Here is a 17307-nt window from a genome sequence, read left to right on the forward strand (position 1 = left end):
AGTGGAGGACAGGGAATGGATCACTTGATGATTGCCGGTTCTGTTCATTCCTCTGAAGCACCTGACACTGAGACAGGAAACTGGGCTAGATGGACCATTGGTCTGACCCAGTATGGCCAATCTTACGTTAAGTGGAATAAGTCAGCTTCTTCAGGGAAAATGTGCTACCACAAATCTACCATTCCAAGAGATTCACTGGTCTACAAAGATCATCATCTAGGTAAATGATGTTTAACACTGACCAGATCAAAGGCCAAGTATTTTTGTTATATTGTCAAAGGCCACAATCAAAGCAATGAAAGTGGGTTTAAGCCGTTAGGAAGGCTTTTGCTCTTGACTGCCTGGAGGGAGGATGGCATGAAGAGTGGCAGCATGGTGCAAGGTCTAGGACATTCAAGCTGGGAGTTCTGGGCTCTATATTCAGCTCTGCCATTGACTTCCTGTGTGGCGTTGGGAAAGTCCTCACACCTTTCTGTGCTTGAGATTTCACACCTATGAATAATGCTTGCTCAGCTTTGTCAGAATGTTGAGAATTATCAATGAAAAGCACTATATACAAACTAAGTACTATTATTAGGGATTGGCGTGTGGGTGTCCCTCATGGCTACTGGAAGTGGGTGGATGTTCCACACCCCTTTTCCCATGGGATCCAGAGATCCCATCCACCAGGTCTATGTTTATGATGATGACCAATGTTTATATAGCTTATTACATTTACAAAAGAACTGTACTAATCTTTCCTCATTAGCAACTAAGTAACAATTAGTTACAGGCACCCAAAACTGTGAACAGTATTAACAATTATTAACAGGCATCCAATTACTCAAAGGTATTTTCCCCACATGATCCGTTTTCATTCAGCTTCTGAAATAACACATTCATTTACATCTAAACATGTATATTGCAAGTATGGGCTTGTGCAGTAGGCCCAGTGATCAACAAGTCATTGCCTAAGATGTTCATTTCTACTCTTCCACTGCCATGTAACTAATAACTTATTCAACATGCAGGCATCAAACCCTGATGGATCTGCTTCTTGGAAAGACAAATAGTAAATACCTGAGAAGATGCTGGAGCACAGAGATGGCTTGTGGATCTTGTAAACAAGCTGTGTTAATGTCAGTTGATTGCCCGTCCCTGCACATCTGCTCTAAACTAGAAAACATAAAAGCCCAGTGTGAGAAAACAAACGCTCTTATAAATTTAAAAAAAAACCAACAACCTTCACCAGCAAAGCTGCATAAGAATTAAAACCAACATGCACTTAAAGGAGAACAAAATTTGAATCTAGATAGATGTTTTAGTCATCTTGCAAACAGTGTGAGTTAGATTAGCTGAGTTAAATCCAAGACAAAAAGCTATTTTACTTGAGCCAGCATTGAATATACACGTCAGTAACTTTACAGAAAGATCCCCTGAAAGAACATGACAGTTTCAAAGGGCACTGTCAAGTCTGACCTTTTTGATATTAAAAATCAATTCAGGAGTATGACACAATGCCGATGTCGACAGTCTGACCAAGTGCTTTATCTTCAATCTCGGTATTTCTCCTATGGATTTTTAAAATTCCCTAAGATACAATTTTGGGTGATCACAAAAGGACAGAATTAAGGCTGGAGTTGGTCACTGCCGCTCGGGAAAGTTCAGTCAAATCACAGTTTAAATACTGTAGCAAGGTGTATTTCGCATATCCAGAAGACTCCAGGCCAGATTCCTTGGCTATAGCAGAGCACCACTGATCTTGGGGCCACTCTTTGCCATGCCCTAATTTGCACCAGTCATCCCAAGCGGCTGTTACAGCAGCCAAGAATTACTAGGACATAGAGACAGCCTGGCCATGCCGCTTGCCCCAGCCAGAGGGAGAGGGCTTGCAAGTTTCATTTTCCTTGGTTTTCCCATCTGAGGTCTCAACTGAACGGATGAGAGATTCGAATCTTTAGGAAAGGATTCATCACAAATGTTACTCAGTCACTGGAGTCAAACAGATGTTAATAAAAACAGAAAATTTCTCTACTCTGGAAGGCTCTTCTTACCTGTGGAGTCTGGCATGTGTGTACTGCAGGAATACGCCTGTATCTCCCCGACTTTGGAGAACCCGGTCCCAACTAAACTGATAATCGGATGATAGAAGACCCTTGAAATCCTAAAATGAGAACAGTTGCTATTCAGCATCATGTAGCTAGTGTTCCCAGGGCCAATGTACAGTCTCTCACAGAAGGAATAATCAGAAGACACTTTAAACAGACCTGAATTATAAGTGCTGCAAGCCCAATCTTTTCGGCGGTCTCAAGAGGGTTTTCCAGTTCTTTAGTTGCTGAACAGATACAAGCAAAAACAGATGATGAAAATTTGCAACAGTGTAACTGGCTCATGGGTAAGAATGACAGCAGCTGGTGGTAAGGCAGATTTGATTAAAATTTATACCAGCAATAAAACAAACTGTCAGGCTGCAAAGGCCGACAAAGTCCGAATGTAAAACCTTTCACATCAAGGCTGCCTTTCTTTACAAGAACTACGGGTCACCAAATGAAAATAATAGGCAACAGGTTTAAAACAAACAAAAGGAAGTATTCACACAACGCACACACAACCTGTGGAACTCTTTGCCAGAGGATGTTGTGAAGGCCAAGACTATAACAGGGTTCAAAAAAGAACTAGGTAAGTTCATGGAGGATAGATGCATCAAAGGCTATTAGCCAGGATAGGCAGGGATAGTGTCCCAAGCCTGTATTTGCAAGAAGCTGGGAATGGGCGATAGGGAATGGATCACTTGATGATTACCTGTTCTGTTCATTCCCTCTGGGGCACCTGGCATTGGCCACTGTTGGAAGACAGGATACTGGGCTAGATGGACCTTTGGTCTGACCCAGTAGGGCCATTCTTATACTCAATATGATTACTAAATTTTAAGGCCAAGGGGATAGTCTAGTCTGACTCACTACGTAACACAGGCCATCGAATTTCACCCTGTAATTCTGGCACCAAGTCCATAACTTCTGGTTGAGCTACAGCATATCTTTTAGAAAGACATCCAGAGAGATCTCAAGTGATGGAAAATCTAGCACATTTCTAGGTAAATTATTTCAATGTGGACCTTATTTCTAGTCTGAATTTGTCTGGCTGCAGCTTCCAACCACTCGATCTTATTACATCTTTGCCTGCTTGATTAAAGAGCCCTCTACTATCAGAAATCTTCTCCCACATGAGTACTTATAGACTATGATCAAATCCCCACTAAGCCTTCTCTTGGATAAGCTAACTAGACAGAACTTCTTAAATCTCTCACTGTGAGACTAATTTATCTGCCTTGAAACATCACTGATAAATAGGCTAACAAAGGATATCTGTTTCAGTGCAGCTGTTGGAAGAACCTTGGTTGGAAAGTTATTTCGTGACTGCTTTCAGCAATAACTCCTCAGTGAGCAAGCAGCTCTCTCACCCCTGCAGCTATCCACTGAAGGGATTGTTTTATTCCTATTTCCCCCCCCAGAGGTGAGAGTACACAGTGCTAGGCTGGGATCATAGCACCCTTCACATAGACATTCAGAGACTGCACACATCACCACTGTTTTGGAAGGAATGTTAGCTCCAGGTGCACCAGTCCACATCTTCAGGCTATATATTAAATTGTGCTTGGACTCACTAACTTCACCTAACACGGTGACAATCTTGGTTTATTTAAAACATTCCATTTTTAAATTCAGATAATATCTGCCTTCTATCTAGGTCTCTTCTTCCTATTTGCAGCAGGATCCTAGTGCAGTTTCCTATAAGACAAGGCTGTCAAATGCATTCTGCGGAGAGGACCTTTTTAATTCTGGTCTATGGACTAAGTCTACAAAGCCAGAGCTGCACACTACTCTCCATCCACAGCTGATCTCCTAGGGGGAGATTTGCATAAAGACAGAGGGGAGGATATGGCTGTTGTGTAAAATCTAAACACGTCTCAATAGGAAACAAAGATGCAGTGCACATTTAGAATTTCTCTCTGCCATTTGTTAGGCTATTTGCACATGCAACTGAGGTAATTGTCCAAATTAGTGAGAACTGTGCACCTTAATTTTTGAAAAACTCTGTTTCAAAGTGTCATCCTTGGGTTTCACCGCTAATGCCCCGCTGTGATGAGTGGGGGCGATTCACATCGCTTAGAACTGTTTGCCCGCCTGCTTGCTTAGGAAGACAACGCTGCATTGGTTACACTGTTCATGTTTGGAAGGGTTTTTTTTTTTTGCAACTTTAAGGGCAGATGTTTATATTTTAAATACGTCAGAATATAAGCCAGTCATAGGGGCTTGTTAGCTACCTTAAGTGGGTTAGTTCTAGTGTGCAAGCCAAGTATTTAACACCACCATAAGCAAATTCTCCCTGGCAACATGGTGGAAAGACAATCCTTGCTGTAACTAGAAAACCCACAAGGCCAACTGCTCACAATTACCCCACCGTGACACAAAAACAAGCATCTCCAGCCCCACCACTTTCTGAGCCCAGAGAGATCAATGGCAAGCCCTTTGGCATAGGTGCTAGGAGCCCTGCTGCACAGCTGATCCTGAGTTTGATGCCATGAAGTTACAGGGATGACTCTCACCCACAGTCTGCTGCATTTATAGGAACCTGGAGCACTTAAGCAAATCTTTTTGAAAAACCATCAATTCCCTGGTTCTGTGCTGATGTCCCTTCCGCCTCCCCTCAAAATTAAAATGTATTAAAATCCCACAGAATCAGATAATGATTGAAATTATTACGTATTACTTATTAGCACAATAGGGTTACAGAGTGCTTTACAAAACACAACTTAGGTGCCTGCCACAAGGAGTTCACAATCGAGGTAGGACACATACAATTCAAGGAAGCTGGAGTGGGTAAAAGCAGTCACAGTTGAGGTCAATCAATAATGAAAGGCTATGAAGAAATGATAAGGAGATATTTGAAGGAGAGGGCAGTGGATGTTTGTTGCACAGGAAGAGAGGCTGATCCAGCAAGAAAAAGATCCAGAGGCACAAGGGGGAGCAGGTACTCCTGGGGGAATTCTGTACCACTTGCAATGCAAAATTTGCGCAGAATTAATGTTCTGTGCAGAATTTCATTTTTCCCCACAGAATTGGTGCTGCAGAGCTGCTGACTGCCACTAGGTGCCACTGGACCCAGCGAATATGGCTCCCCAGCTCGCAGCGCGCCTGCGCAGGAGGTGAGGCCAGCTTGTGGTTCCCAGCTTTGCCAGCCCTGCTTGGTCACATAGTGTGGCCGGGCTCCCTCCCTGCACAGCAACTGCCGGAGCCGGTGAGCTGCACCCTGCAGGGAGAAACAGGAGCAACAGCTGGGAGCTGCAGGGAGAGGCTGCTGCTTTCTGGGAAGGGAGACTGAGGATAAGAGAAGGGGTCTGCTGAGGTGGGGGTGTGTGACTCAAGTGACATCCCCACACACACACTATCAGCAGGTACAGGCCATCTCTGCCCAGTGGGACAGTAACAAAGCTGTGCGGGGCGGAGCCCATGACTGGGCTCAGGAAAGGAAGGGAGTGTGGGTTTCTGTGCTCGGGGAGTCCCCTTGCAGACCCACCCAAATACCCCTTCCAACAGCTCCCAACTGTACCCCTCCTCCAGCTCCCCCTGGCAGTGTCCTCTATTTGGGAACTTGAAATACGGTAACCATATGGGGGCTGGAAAAATGAGAATTGACTAAAAGACTGGGAGGGCATATTATTCCCCTAAACTGTGCCCACCTGGCATGTGTGACACACCCAGACTGAGGTGCCCGACAAAAGCATAACAAAGAAACAGGAAGTGGGTTGTCGAAGAGGTTTCTTGAACTCTCTACTTCTGGGGGAATCTTTTTTATTGTCCATATTGTTACGGACATACTTGCTGACAGGCATTTTGAAATAAATTATCAAAATAATTGAAACTGGCATGACTATATTGTGTTATTTTGACAAATAAAATATACAGAACTTTAAAATACTATGCGCAGAATTTTTAATTTTTTGGCACAGAACTCCCCCAGGAGTAAGCAGGGAACAGAGAGAGCATTCTACTGAAGGAGAGAGGATTCTACTGAAGATAGGGCTTGTGAGACGGTGTAGGGGGAAAAGAGGATACAAGAATGGAAATGCAAGCAGCACAGAGTTGTGCAGTCTTAACGGCGAGGACAATGAGACACTTAATAGCCCATATCACTATAGATTTATAAGATTTTCAAAGCAACAAATGGCAGGTAAGTGCCTTTGGAAATGCCCTCCCTGGTATCTGAGCACTTCAAACATTAATGAAACACTTCAAACAACTCTGTGAGTTAGGGAATTATTGCCATTTTCTAAGTTAGGAAGTGAGGAAGAGCAAGATTAAGGGTTGTGGGTAAAACTTTCAGAAGTGCCTGTGTGAGTGAGGAGACTAAGTTCCATTTTCAAAAGTGATTTAGGAGCTTAAGTGCCATTCATTCCCAGGTTCTGCTCCCAGCTCAGCCACTAACTTGCTGCATCACGGTAAGATAAAAACGCCTTGCCCGTCCATCAAAAGGGGCAATAGCTTCCCTACATTGCAGGGTTGGGTGTGAGGCAAAGTTCATTCACGTTTTTCAAGCTGTATGGCCTCCTATGCTTCGGGAAAGATATTTGAGATTCTAGCTATGGAAGGGCAAAGTGTTATTACTACTTTAATTATATCATCACAGATGGTGGAAAGACACAGATCAGAGCCTGTTGCTCTGGGTTACTGGACTTGGGGGAGAGTGATAGAGGGGGAAGGAGAAAGGGATATTGTAATCTGCATGGGAATATTTCAAGAGAAATGAATAAAACCTGAATCAGCTAACTTTTTGCAGCAGCCATGTTTTGTAACATCCTTGAGCGAGCTTCATTTAAAACATCTTCCAGGAAAACCACTTCTCCTTTTCGTGTCTTCATCCCCTGCACTAGCCCAAAAGACACATGCTGACACCTGCATTGAAAACAGCAGGATCTAAAATCACATTTTAATCAACAGAAATGCCTGCAATGTTTGTTCAGGCAAGGCCCTGAACTAGGATGTAGTAGTAACAGCTGAACAAACATCATTCAACATAGAAAGCTCAACAATGTCATCATTACCTCACTTCAGAAAAACCATCTCTCCATGCACACCTTATAATTAGACAGAAAGGACCAGAATTATGATAACCTGGTCATTCATACACTCTCAGGAGATTGGTACTTTCTAACAGCTGTGTTAGGCTTTAATATAGAAGACTCAGTACAATAAGCTAAGATGAGGCAGGATGTAAAATATTACACTCATAAAAGTATATTAGCTCTTAAGATTATTACTATATGAGCACACAGTGTACAGATACTGAGGTGTAATGTCTTTGACAGGCAACATTTCCTCCTTTCTTGCTTTTATGTACCCCACTGTTCATACCAAGGAGCTTCAAGGGGCCTATTAAAGAATTTCTGATCATTGCTCGTTTTTCCTTTTTAATATATCCCCACCCCAATAAAAAAGTAGCAATTATGACACCCACACTTACCTTTCTGCCCATTGGTAGCCCATGAGCTTCAGTATTTGGAACAGCTGTTCAAAGTGAGCGTTTTGACTTTTATCTGTCTTAAGGGAAAAAATGGGTGCATTTTAGAATATATCCCTGCTTAGGTAGAGAGACAGCAGAACTAAGATCTAGGAAACCAGACTGAATTTGAAAGATATAATAGCGTAAAGTACTTTGACATCAACCCACTCTAGAATCTTACTAATGATAAAACACTTTATCTTTTTGAAAACAGTTTATTCTATATCATTTTAGTACAGGCCTTTGAATTAATCTACTTTAAATATCACCTTTGAATTCATATATTTTGTCTAATCTCCCATCAGAACGGATGCATTCATATCTAGGGCTGAGACTTGAAGCCCCTACCATTGGCGCTTGATTTACATCATCAATACGAATACCTGGCAGAAACCCATAAGATCCTATAAATGAAATACCAGCACTGGCTGAAAAGGTTTCCACAAGGCAGTTCCTTGCTGTGGTCTGAATTCTCTGTCTGTTCAGCACTCCCATCCCCCACGGTCTCCTGTAAAAAAGGCTCCAGAGTTGATCCTGGCAATTACAGGCCAGTAAGCCTAACTTCAGTATCAGGCAATCTGGGTGAAACCATAGTGAATAACAGAATTATCAGACACACAGATGAACATAATTTGTTGGGGAACATGTCTTTTGTACAGGGAAATCGTGTCTCACCAATCTATTAGAATTATTTGAAGGATCAACAAACACATGAACAAGGGTCATCCAATTGATATAGTGTACTTGGACTTTCAGAAAGCCTTTGACAAGGTCTCTCACCAAAGGCTCTTAAGGAAACTAAGCAGTCATTGGTTAGAGGAAAGGCCCTTTCATGGATCAGTAACTGGTTAAAAAATAGGAAACAAAGGGTTGGAATAAATGATCAGTTTTCACAATGGAGAGAAATAAACATCAAGGTTCCCATGGGATACTGGGATCTTTGCTGTTCAACATATTCATTAATGATCTGAAAAAGGGAGTGAACAATGAAGTGGCAACGTTTGCAGATGATAAAAAATTATTCAAGATAGTTAAGGCCAAAGGTGACTGGGCAAACAAAACAGCAGATGAAATTCAACACTGATAAGTGCAAAATAATGCATATTGGAAAAAATAATCCCAACTACACCTACAAAATGATGGGGTCTAAAATAGCTGTTACTACTCAAGATCAAGATCTTGGAGTCATTGTCGATAGTCCTCTGAAAACATCTGCTCAATGTGCAACAGCAGCAGCAGTCAAAAAAGCTAACAATGTTAGGAACCACTTAGGAAAAAGACAGAAATAAGAAAATATCATAATGCCACTATATAAATCCATGGCACACTCGCACCTTGAATACTGTGTGCAGTTCTGGCCACCCCATCTCAAAAAAGATATGTTAGAACTAGAAAAGATACAGGGAAGGACAACAAAAATGATTTAATGGTACAGAAGAGCTTCTATATGAGGAGAGATTAAAAAGACTGGGACTGTTCATTTTAGAAAAAAGATGACTAAACGGGGATATGACAGAGGTCTATAAAATCAAATGGTGCAGAGAAAGTCAAGAAGGAAGTGTTATTTATCCTTTCACATAACACACAAACCAGGGGTCACCACATGAAATTAATAGGCAGCAGGCTTAAAACAAACATAAACAAGTACTTCTTCACACAACACAGTCAACCTGTGGAACTTATTGCCAAGGGATGATGTGAAGGCCAACAGTATAACAGGGTTCAGAAGATAACTAGATAAGTTCATGGAGGATAGGTCCCTCAATGGCTATTAGCCAAGATGGTCAGAGGTGCAGCCCCATGCTCTGATTGTCCCTAAGCCTCCAAATGCCAGAAGCTAGGACTGGATCACTTGAAATTACCCTGTTCTGTTTGTTCCCTCTGAGGCATCTGACACTGGTGATTGCCAGAAGACAGGATACTGGGCTAGATGAACCCTTAGTCTCACCCAGTATGGTCATTCTTATGATCTTATGTGACATTTCTGCACTTCTGGGGCACTGGGCCAGAGACAAATGTATATATTTTAAACACACATGCTGTATAATCATAGAATCGTAGGAATATAGTGTTGGAAGGGACCTCAGGAGGACATCTAGTCAATCCCCCATGCTGAGTCAGGACCAAGCATGCACAGACCATACCTGAAACGTTATCTGTGTAATTTGTTCTTAAAAACCTCCAACAACAGGGATTCCACAAACTCCCTTGGAAGCCTATTTCAGTACTCAACTATCCTAATAGTTAGAAAGTTCAGAGAACACGGAAAACAATTGAATCACTGTCCTTTTCAGAACAGCCCTTAATGTCCTTATCATATTTGAAGACAGTTACCAGGTCTCACCTCAGCCTTCTTTTCTCAAGACTAAACATGCCCAGTTTTTTTAACCTTTCCTCATAGGTCAGGTTTTCTAAACATTTTATTACTTTTGTTGCTCTCCTCTGGACTCTCTCCTGTTTATCAACATCTTTCCTAAAATGTGGTGCCCAAAACTGGACACAGTACTCCAGCGGAGGCCTCACCAGTGCCAAGTAGAACAGAACAATTATCTCCCGTGTCTTACATACGAAACTCCTGTTAATATGCCCCAGAATATTAGCCTTTTTCATAACTGCATCATATTCAATTAGTGATCCACTGTAACCCCCACATCCTTTTCAGGAGTACTACTGCCTCATTACAGTTTAGTTTGTAATTGTACATTTGATTTTTTTCCATACTAACAGATAATGCTCATCTCTCAAATATTAATATTTTAAATTAAATATACATTTGCTGCTCTCCTCATCTTTCAGTTCATCTCTCTTGTGACTGTTACAGACTTCTCATTGGAATTAGCCTTTGTCTGTACCCAACAACAGGTTTGCTACAGGCATCATGGGATGCAGGTCCCCTCACCTAGTTAAGATGGCAGGACTCACCACCACGCGTTCATTCTAGTTTGCTCCTGAACTACAGCCTCCCAGGCCATATTTGACAGGCCACTACTGCAAGAACTGAATGATTTTTGTTCTCCTTTATTTTTTTCCAAGCCCAGGCCAGGAATTTCCAGAGCTAGCGCTGAGTTCATATTCTACTCCTGACACTACCACACACCAGCCGTGCAGCTTTCTCAGCTCCTGCCAGCAGGCCAAGTATTGAGATATCCAAGAATCCTGGTCTCTGAGGTATGATTCTCCTATATTTAAATCTACCTTGTTTCACGATATGAATAGAGTAGTCAGGCAGCAAGGAGGAATGATGCTGTTTACTCACAAACCAAGACTCTGAACCTTCAAAGATTTACCCCCTGACTTCACTGGAACTATTCACAGAACATATAGTGCAGCACACCTGTAGATATTTGCAGGATTGGGGCCTAAAACAACATTGGTTGACCTAATTTTACAAGCATCATTTTGGACAGTGCCCTTTCTTTAATCAGGATGTAAATTCAGGAGTAATATATAAAATTACAGTTTTTATAGTAGTCTCAAGTGGATTAAAATGTTTAGAATAGTATAAAAATTCCAACCAAAAACTATGTTAAAACACAGTTACAGTTGAGAATACATATCAGTAACTTACATCAGTAACTTAGAGTAAACTACACTACAAGCATCTGGTAACTATTCCAAAATCAAATGTTCAAAACCCAGAAATTCACAGCTAACATTAAACCAAAAAAAATTAATAATCCCAAACCGGCTAAAAGATATGGAAATGCATAGTTCAGGCACCCAAATAACTAACTCTGCCCTCTGGTGACATCATGGGGTGAGGGTGGGAGGGGGATTAAACAGATTTTTAAAAGACTCATTTAATATAATCCTGGTCCACAGACACTAAAATTGCTTAATCATAACTATATGGTTTTTGCATGATGACGCTACTGTACAAAATTAAGGTTTCTGCTGAAGGGGAGAATATGAAGAATAACAGTGAAAAATGACCATTAATCCTTAAAAAAAAAAAAAAATTGAAATGTAGCCTATGGAGTGAGTTTTAACTATATGGGAAATTTGAAAACTGACAGGGGAGGATACGCCACATTTTTCACATATAACAAAGATGTTCAATCCCTGCTTTAAGTGCAACACTGAACTACAGTGAACGTTAACTTGGCATCCTTACCAACACCTCTATAATAAACCTTGAGTATTTTATACCTTTTTGGATGTCATGCTTTTACACTCTTACAGGCCCTTATGAAATAAATAGTAGGGTAAACAAACAATTGTTATAAATGAATTTATATAGTAATTTACAGAATTACCAGCAATAAACTGGTTTGATTTTCTTTAAAAAAAACAAAAAACACAAAACCTTTATAATCTCATGAAATAAGATTTAGAGACCTCTGAGTAAATTCCAACTAGCTTTTAAACATTGGGACTCAAAATATATTTGTATATAATAATTGAATATCTCCAAACATAGACTAAAAGTCATCTAGGTTAGGTTCATGGAAGTCTAACCTCAGATAACCTAGAGTAAAATCCAGCTTGACCCACATGAGGCAGTGAGTTTGATGGACATTACAAAACACTATCATGCAGTTTGGTACAATTCAGTGAGATTGGAAGTGCTACTCATGAGAGATCTGGGGCCAGTCAGGTCACTGGCAGAGGTGTGTGGGGATGATTGGACAAGGCCTACCTGCAGTTTGCCTGACAATAGCTATTAATCACTTATTTTTATGAGCACCAATTTCAGCCAACAACAAGAGAAAGAAGTGGAAGTATTAGTTGTAGTATCAAAAACCCTTAGTAATTCATGCATTTGTTGTTATAGAAGAGTACAGATGAGAGATGGACTAGGTGATCTGGCAGGTGTTTTCCATTTCTAACTTCTCTGAGACACTGTAATTTCAATGGCCACACTCTCAGGTTCCAGCTTTTGTTGCAAGTACATAAGGATTAAGCCAGGGAGAAGAAGAAAGTTAGACATAAGGACTGAACAATTACTAAAAGTTCAGGGGACTGGCCACTAATATCCTTAGGCTGCTGCTCTTTCTTGGGCTACATTAGGGAACTGATTCTGCACTGGTCCATCTCATTATTATCGATTTCAGCTTTCATTCTCTTTTGGTGCGAAATGTTTCATTATTTCCACTTTGTTGCTTTCTTGTAACTCATGGCAATCACAGGAGCAAACACAGATGAGCAACTGCATGCACCAGCTACTGCTACATCAGTAACAACGTCCATAACTTCTGGAGCATTGCTTCTCTGTTGGCATGCTGCTCCTTGGTGACAAGGAATGCAGCATGTTGCTATTGGTGGAAAACGCATTATTCCGATGTCACAAGAGGGGAAGAAAAGCTAATGGAAACTCCTTGGAGCCAGAAAATGAAGAGCTAAAGAGGTCTGGGGTTTTGGTTCTACATTTACTGGCTCCAATGATTTTTCCAAAGGCATTGTATTATGTAACATTACACTGACTAATGAAAGCATGATACCAAGCATGTTGTATAGACATCTCCAGACATATCATAAGGAGCATGCCAAAAAAACCAGTAGATTTGCTTCCCAGAGGACATTAACTGACTCCATATACTAAAAAGTGGTTTTCAAAAGGTTACCCCTATCTCTGAAAAAACCTTAACGGCATCATATGCTGTATCTTTAGAATGCTAAAGCTAAGAAGTTTTACACACAGACAAGGAGCTAATCCTACTATCCATTACTGATATTGCTGAAGTCATGTTAAAAAACCAGCAGACAGTTAAAATGCTCCCAGTCTGCAACTGCATGCCCAGATGGATTAAATGGCTCTTGATGTGCAATTCCAAGTGAATCAACAATAGAGCAACTGATGTATTGTAAACAAGCTATAAAATTCACATTTGTGACAATATATTGGGACTTTAAATTAAACTTCTCTGTAAATGGATTTTAGAACATGACTTTAATAGCATATTTTATATCCTTTCATACACAAACAATTATAAGAATCAACCTTTAACTTGATTCAATATTTAACAACAATATTTATCTGAAAAATGATCTGTTGATTGCGTAAAAGCTATTTTTGAGGAAATTACAAGTACATTTTAAAATGGTGAGCCCCACATGATTTTTCAGCCATTTTGTGGGTCATGAACCAAAAAAGGATTGAGAATCATTGTGTGACACTATGGAATAGCTGCTGTGCAGTGAGGTCCTCTAAGTGTCTATTGTGATGCCAATTACCATGTGCCACAGTCACTCTGGGAGCAAGAGAGGCCCTGCATTTTTAAGAGAGTTAAATTCAAATTGTTGTGTGAATCTACAATTACTTACCACATAAATCATAGATTCACAGTTATATTTCATCATTCGGTCTATAGCAGCAGCAAGATCTCTAGAAGAGATAAATGAGAAACTCTCAATCAAACTAAATACAGCTCATTATTTAGAATGGGTTGCCTGCTGGGAAAATTCTCTACCATTGTGGAAAGGAAGGGTTTGTAAAAATGAACAAGTGCATTATGGAGGGTTTTCACCTTGTACTGAAGCCACTACCAGAGAGAGGATACAAGGTTAAATGGACCAATGCATACTTCATGCAAAAGAGTGAGCATCTGGTCTTTGTTCATTACATATTTTTAGAATTCAGTGTTGTTGTTTTTTAAGCCCATTGATTATGGTCAGAAAAACAAGCAGGAAAAATGTCTTCTTGTACAGAGTACCAATCTGGTCTGTGTCCCTACTGAGACAGTGAAATGGTCAAACAACTGGGGGAATCTTGTGAGCAAAGAAGATAGAACCTTCAGAGGACCTGGACATAGACTATGGAGCTCACTCCTGCAAGAGAAAAGAATGATCTCTAACCACAGTCTCAGATCTGAATGCAGAGCACTTCCTCAATGCAGCTTTTCTCAAGAAGTTCTTCACACACACACCTCCCATCCCAAAAACTAAAAAAAGTTTGATTTTTGTCAGCCTGTGGTATGAACTAAAGTGACTGTTATTTCTATTTTAAAATACTTTGGAAGGATTCAAATACTATGATGATGGGGCCAGAAGGATGGTGGTAACAACTGACGTAGCAGGCTATCAGCACTGCAGAGCCAATAAAGATGTGGAAGAGCAAACTATGCTAGTCTACATCACGCTTCAAGAATAAGATTGCTAGTCAAGTTCTTCTAAAATCTTTGTTGTGGTAAATTATTTGTTAAGCAAAAAGAATATAGCTTTGTTTTCAGGCTATTTATATAGTTGGTAGCGGGAACCAAAAAAATGACTTATAAATAGAGTAGATTTCCTATTGGACTCATAGGATAAATCTAGAAAAACAAGGCTTCATTTTTTAAAGTAACTACCTATCTCTCCATAGTTATATTGTCACTGTAACCCTCAGTTATTCAGATTATTGACTAGTAAGTATCTTGTAGTGTTCCTATAACAAAAAGCTTCCAGTGTTTAAATCCTTAAAAGAGACTACTAATGTAAATTACACAAGAGTTTACCACTGAATTAAATCCAAAGTGTAGCATAGACAGACACTTGCCTTGTTATATAAAGAGATGTCCCATCACTACGCATTACAGTAGAACACAATGAGAGATCTCTTTTTTCAGAAAGATCCACTACTCTTGTTCCTTTGCTGAAAATGAAAAACAAACAAAAGAAACCCCAACCACACAACATCATTTGAAATAATTGCAAACCAGAATTGAAATACAGAATCCAGGAAAAAGAACCAGATGACATATACATTTAAAAAAAAAATTAAAAAAAAAAAAATCTTTCCTCATGCTGCCCGCTATTCTTGGAACAGTCTCATTCCTCTTGTGCACAGAGGATCTTCCCTCTACTCCTTCACATCTCCTTTGCATTAATAGGAGCATTGCCAGCAGATTGAGGGAAGTGATTATTCCCCTCTGTTAGGCACTGGTGAGGCAACATCTGGAGCACTGTATCCAGTTTTGGGCCCCCCACTACAGAAAGGATGTGGACAAATTAGAGAGGGCCAAGCGGAGGACAACGAAAATGATTAGGGGGCTGGGGCACATGACTTACGAGGAGAGGCTGAGGGAACTGGGCTTATTTAGTCTGCAGGAGAGAAGAGTGAGGGGGGATTTGATAGCAGCCTTCAACTACCTGAAGGGGGGTTCCAAAGAGGATGGAGCTCGGCTGTTCTCAGCAGTGGCAGGTGACAGAACAAGGAGCAATGGTCTCAAGTTGCAGTGGGGGAGGTCTATGTTGGATATTAGGGAAAACTATTTCACTAGGAGGGTGGTGAAGCACTGGAATAGGTTGTCTAGGGAGGTGGTGGAATCTCCATCCTTGGAGGTTTTTAAGGTCTGGCTTGACAAAGCCCTGGCTGGGATGATTTAGTTGGTGTTGGTCCTGCTTTGAGCAGGGGGTTGGACTAGATGACCTCCTGAGGTGTGTTCCAACCGTAATCTTCTATGATCTCTCTTTCATAACCACCTCTCTCACCTTTCCTTCCATTGCTGATATCAGAAAATTGTCTGCTCTCACTCTTGTGGCTCATCTTTTATGAGAGTTGTTTCCATATAAGTTAAGATTGTCACTACCTCAGGGCAGGGACACATCTAACTCAATTTATTAAGTACCATGTACCACTATGGTGCTATATAACTAAGTAATTAGTCTGGAAGACCATTTTTCCCAATATGAAAAACTTTTACTGTGCCCAGTTTTAGCTGCAACTCCACTGCTTTTCCATTAGCTAGAAGGAAGAGGAAGATTAGGTTCTTCCACATGATATTATACTGAAAGTACTTGTATAAGGGGAAAAAAACCCACAACTATTGAGCAGCATTATATATATATATATATATATCCCCACCACACCTTTTATATATGAAATATGACAATAGCAAAGAGTTAAAAAAATCATAACTGTTATAATGAAAACAAAATAACCTTTCATACATTGTTTTCTGAAGGAGTCCTCTAGCGTCCAACATCTTTAGAACTTCCTGGGACTTCTCTTGATAAAATGATTCTCCAGAATATTCATCAAAATGCACACCTAGACGCTGAAAGTTTCCAGGAACAGAAAGGAAAACACTGTTAGGGTGAGACTTACACTTTCTTCAAGTCTTTACATTTGCTATAAGTCAGATGATGGGTCTGTGCTGTAGGCCATCCAGATGGGAAGAGTGACGATGGATTTTTATCAAGAACAACTAGTATTTGTTGTCAAAAGGAAGGAATGCTGGTTTTAATTTAATCTCTGGTTCATTACATTTTGGTTTTGGGGTGAGGAACAGCTGCTATTTTATTTTAATTCACAGCAAAGGCACTTGCCTAGAGCCTGGGATAGGTTCTTTCATAAATATTTATTATAAATGAAAATAAAATACAAGTTTCTCCCAGAAAATAATGGCAACTGGTTTTAATTCAGTGTCAGTGTGTGAAAGAGGACTTCACTTTAACTGCACTCTATCTGCAGACAGCTTTTGTACTGATTACTGTAACTTCCAGTTATTGTAATTTCTCATGATCAACTGAGTCTGCAATGTTTGCTGTTCTGTATAATAAAGTTAGATTAATCTAAGCTAAAACAAGCAATTTACCAATACATTTATGACATGGAACCTTTTAATTTAGTGGATTGGAATTTATTAAAGATGTATTAAATAGGCATAAATTTGCTTTGTCGCTCAGCACTCTTCTTTTGGATTCTGTGAAACTGAGAACGGAAAGTCCAATGTCTAGTTATATGGATTTCACGAAACAAATCTGTCTAAGATCTTCGCAACTAAGATTTACTGTGCTCTGCCTGGATATTAAATAAACCATGGCACTTTTGGTAAGAGAAAGGTGTTT

The 17307-nt window shown here is 40.3% G+C and overlaps 1 protein-coding gene across 2 annotated transcripts in view; it reads right to left on the reverse strand.

Moving 5' to 3' along the window:
- Positions 1–17307, reverse strand: part of RARS2 (arginyl-tRNA synthetase 2, mitochondrial) — a 56491-nt gene that overhangs the window by 8527 nt on the left and 30657 nt on the right. For both annotated transcript variants that reach the window (XM_084622783.1, XM_084622784.1), the window contains 8 exons: positions 16408–16514; positions 15014–15109; positions 13804–13864; positions 7501–7577; positions 6808–6932; positions 2247–2314; positions 2034–2143; positions 1060–1155 (listed from right to left, as the gene is read on the reverse strand). In XM_084622783.1, coding sequence (XP_084478909.1) covers positions 1060–1155; positions 2034–2143; positions 2247–2314; positions 6808–6932; positions 7501–7577; positions 13804–13864; positions 15014–15109; positions 16408–16514 — 740 coding nt within the window. The remainder of the gene's footprint in view (positions 1–1059; positions 1156–2033; positions 2144–2246; positions 2315–6807; positions 6933–7500; positions 7578–13803; positions 13865–15013; positions 15110–16407; positions 16515–17307) is intronic.

This window comes from Lepidochelys olivacea, assembly GCF_965140295.1.
Source record: "Lepidochelys olivacea isolate rLepOli2 genome assembly, chromosome: 3".
NCBI lineage: Eukaryota > Metazoa > Chordata > Testudines > Cheloniidae > Lepidochelys > Lepidochelys olivacea.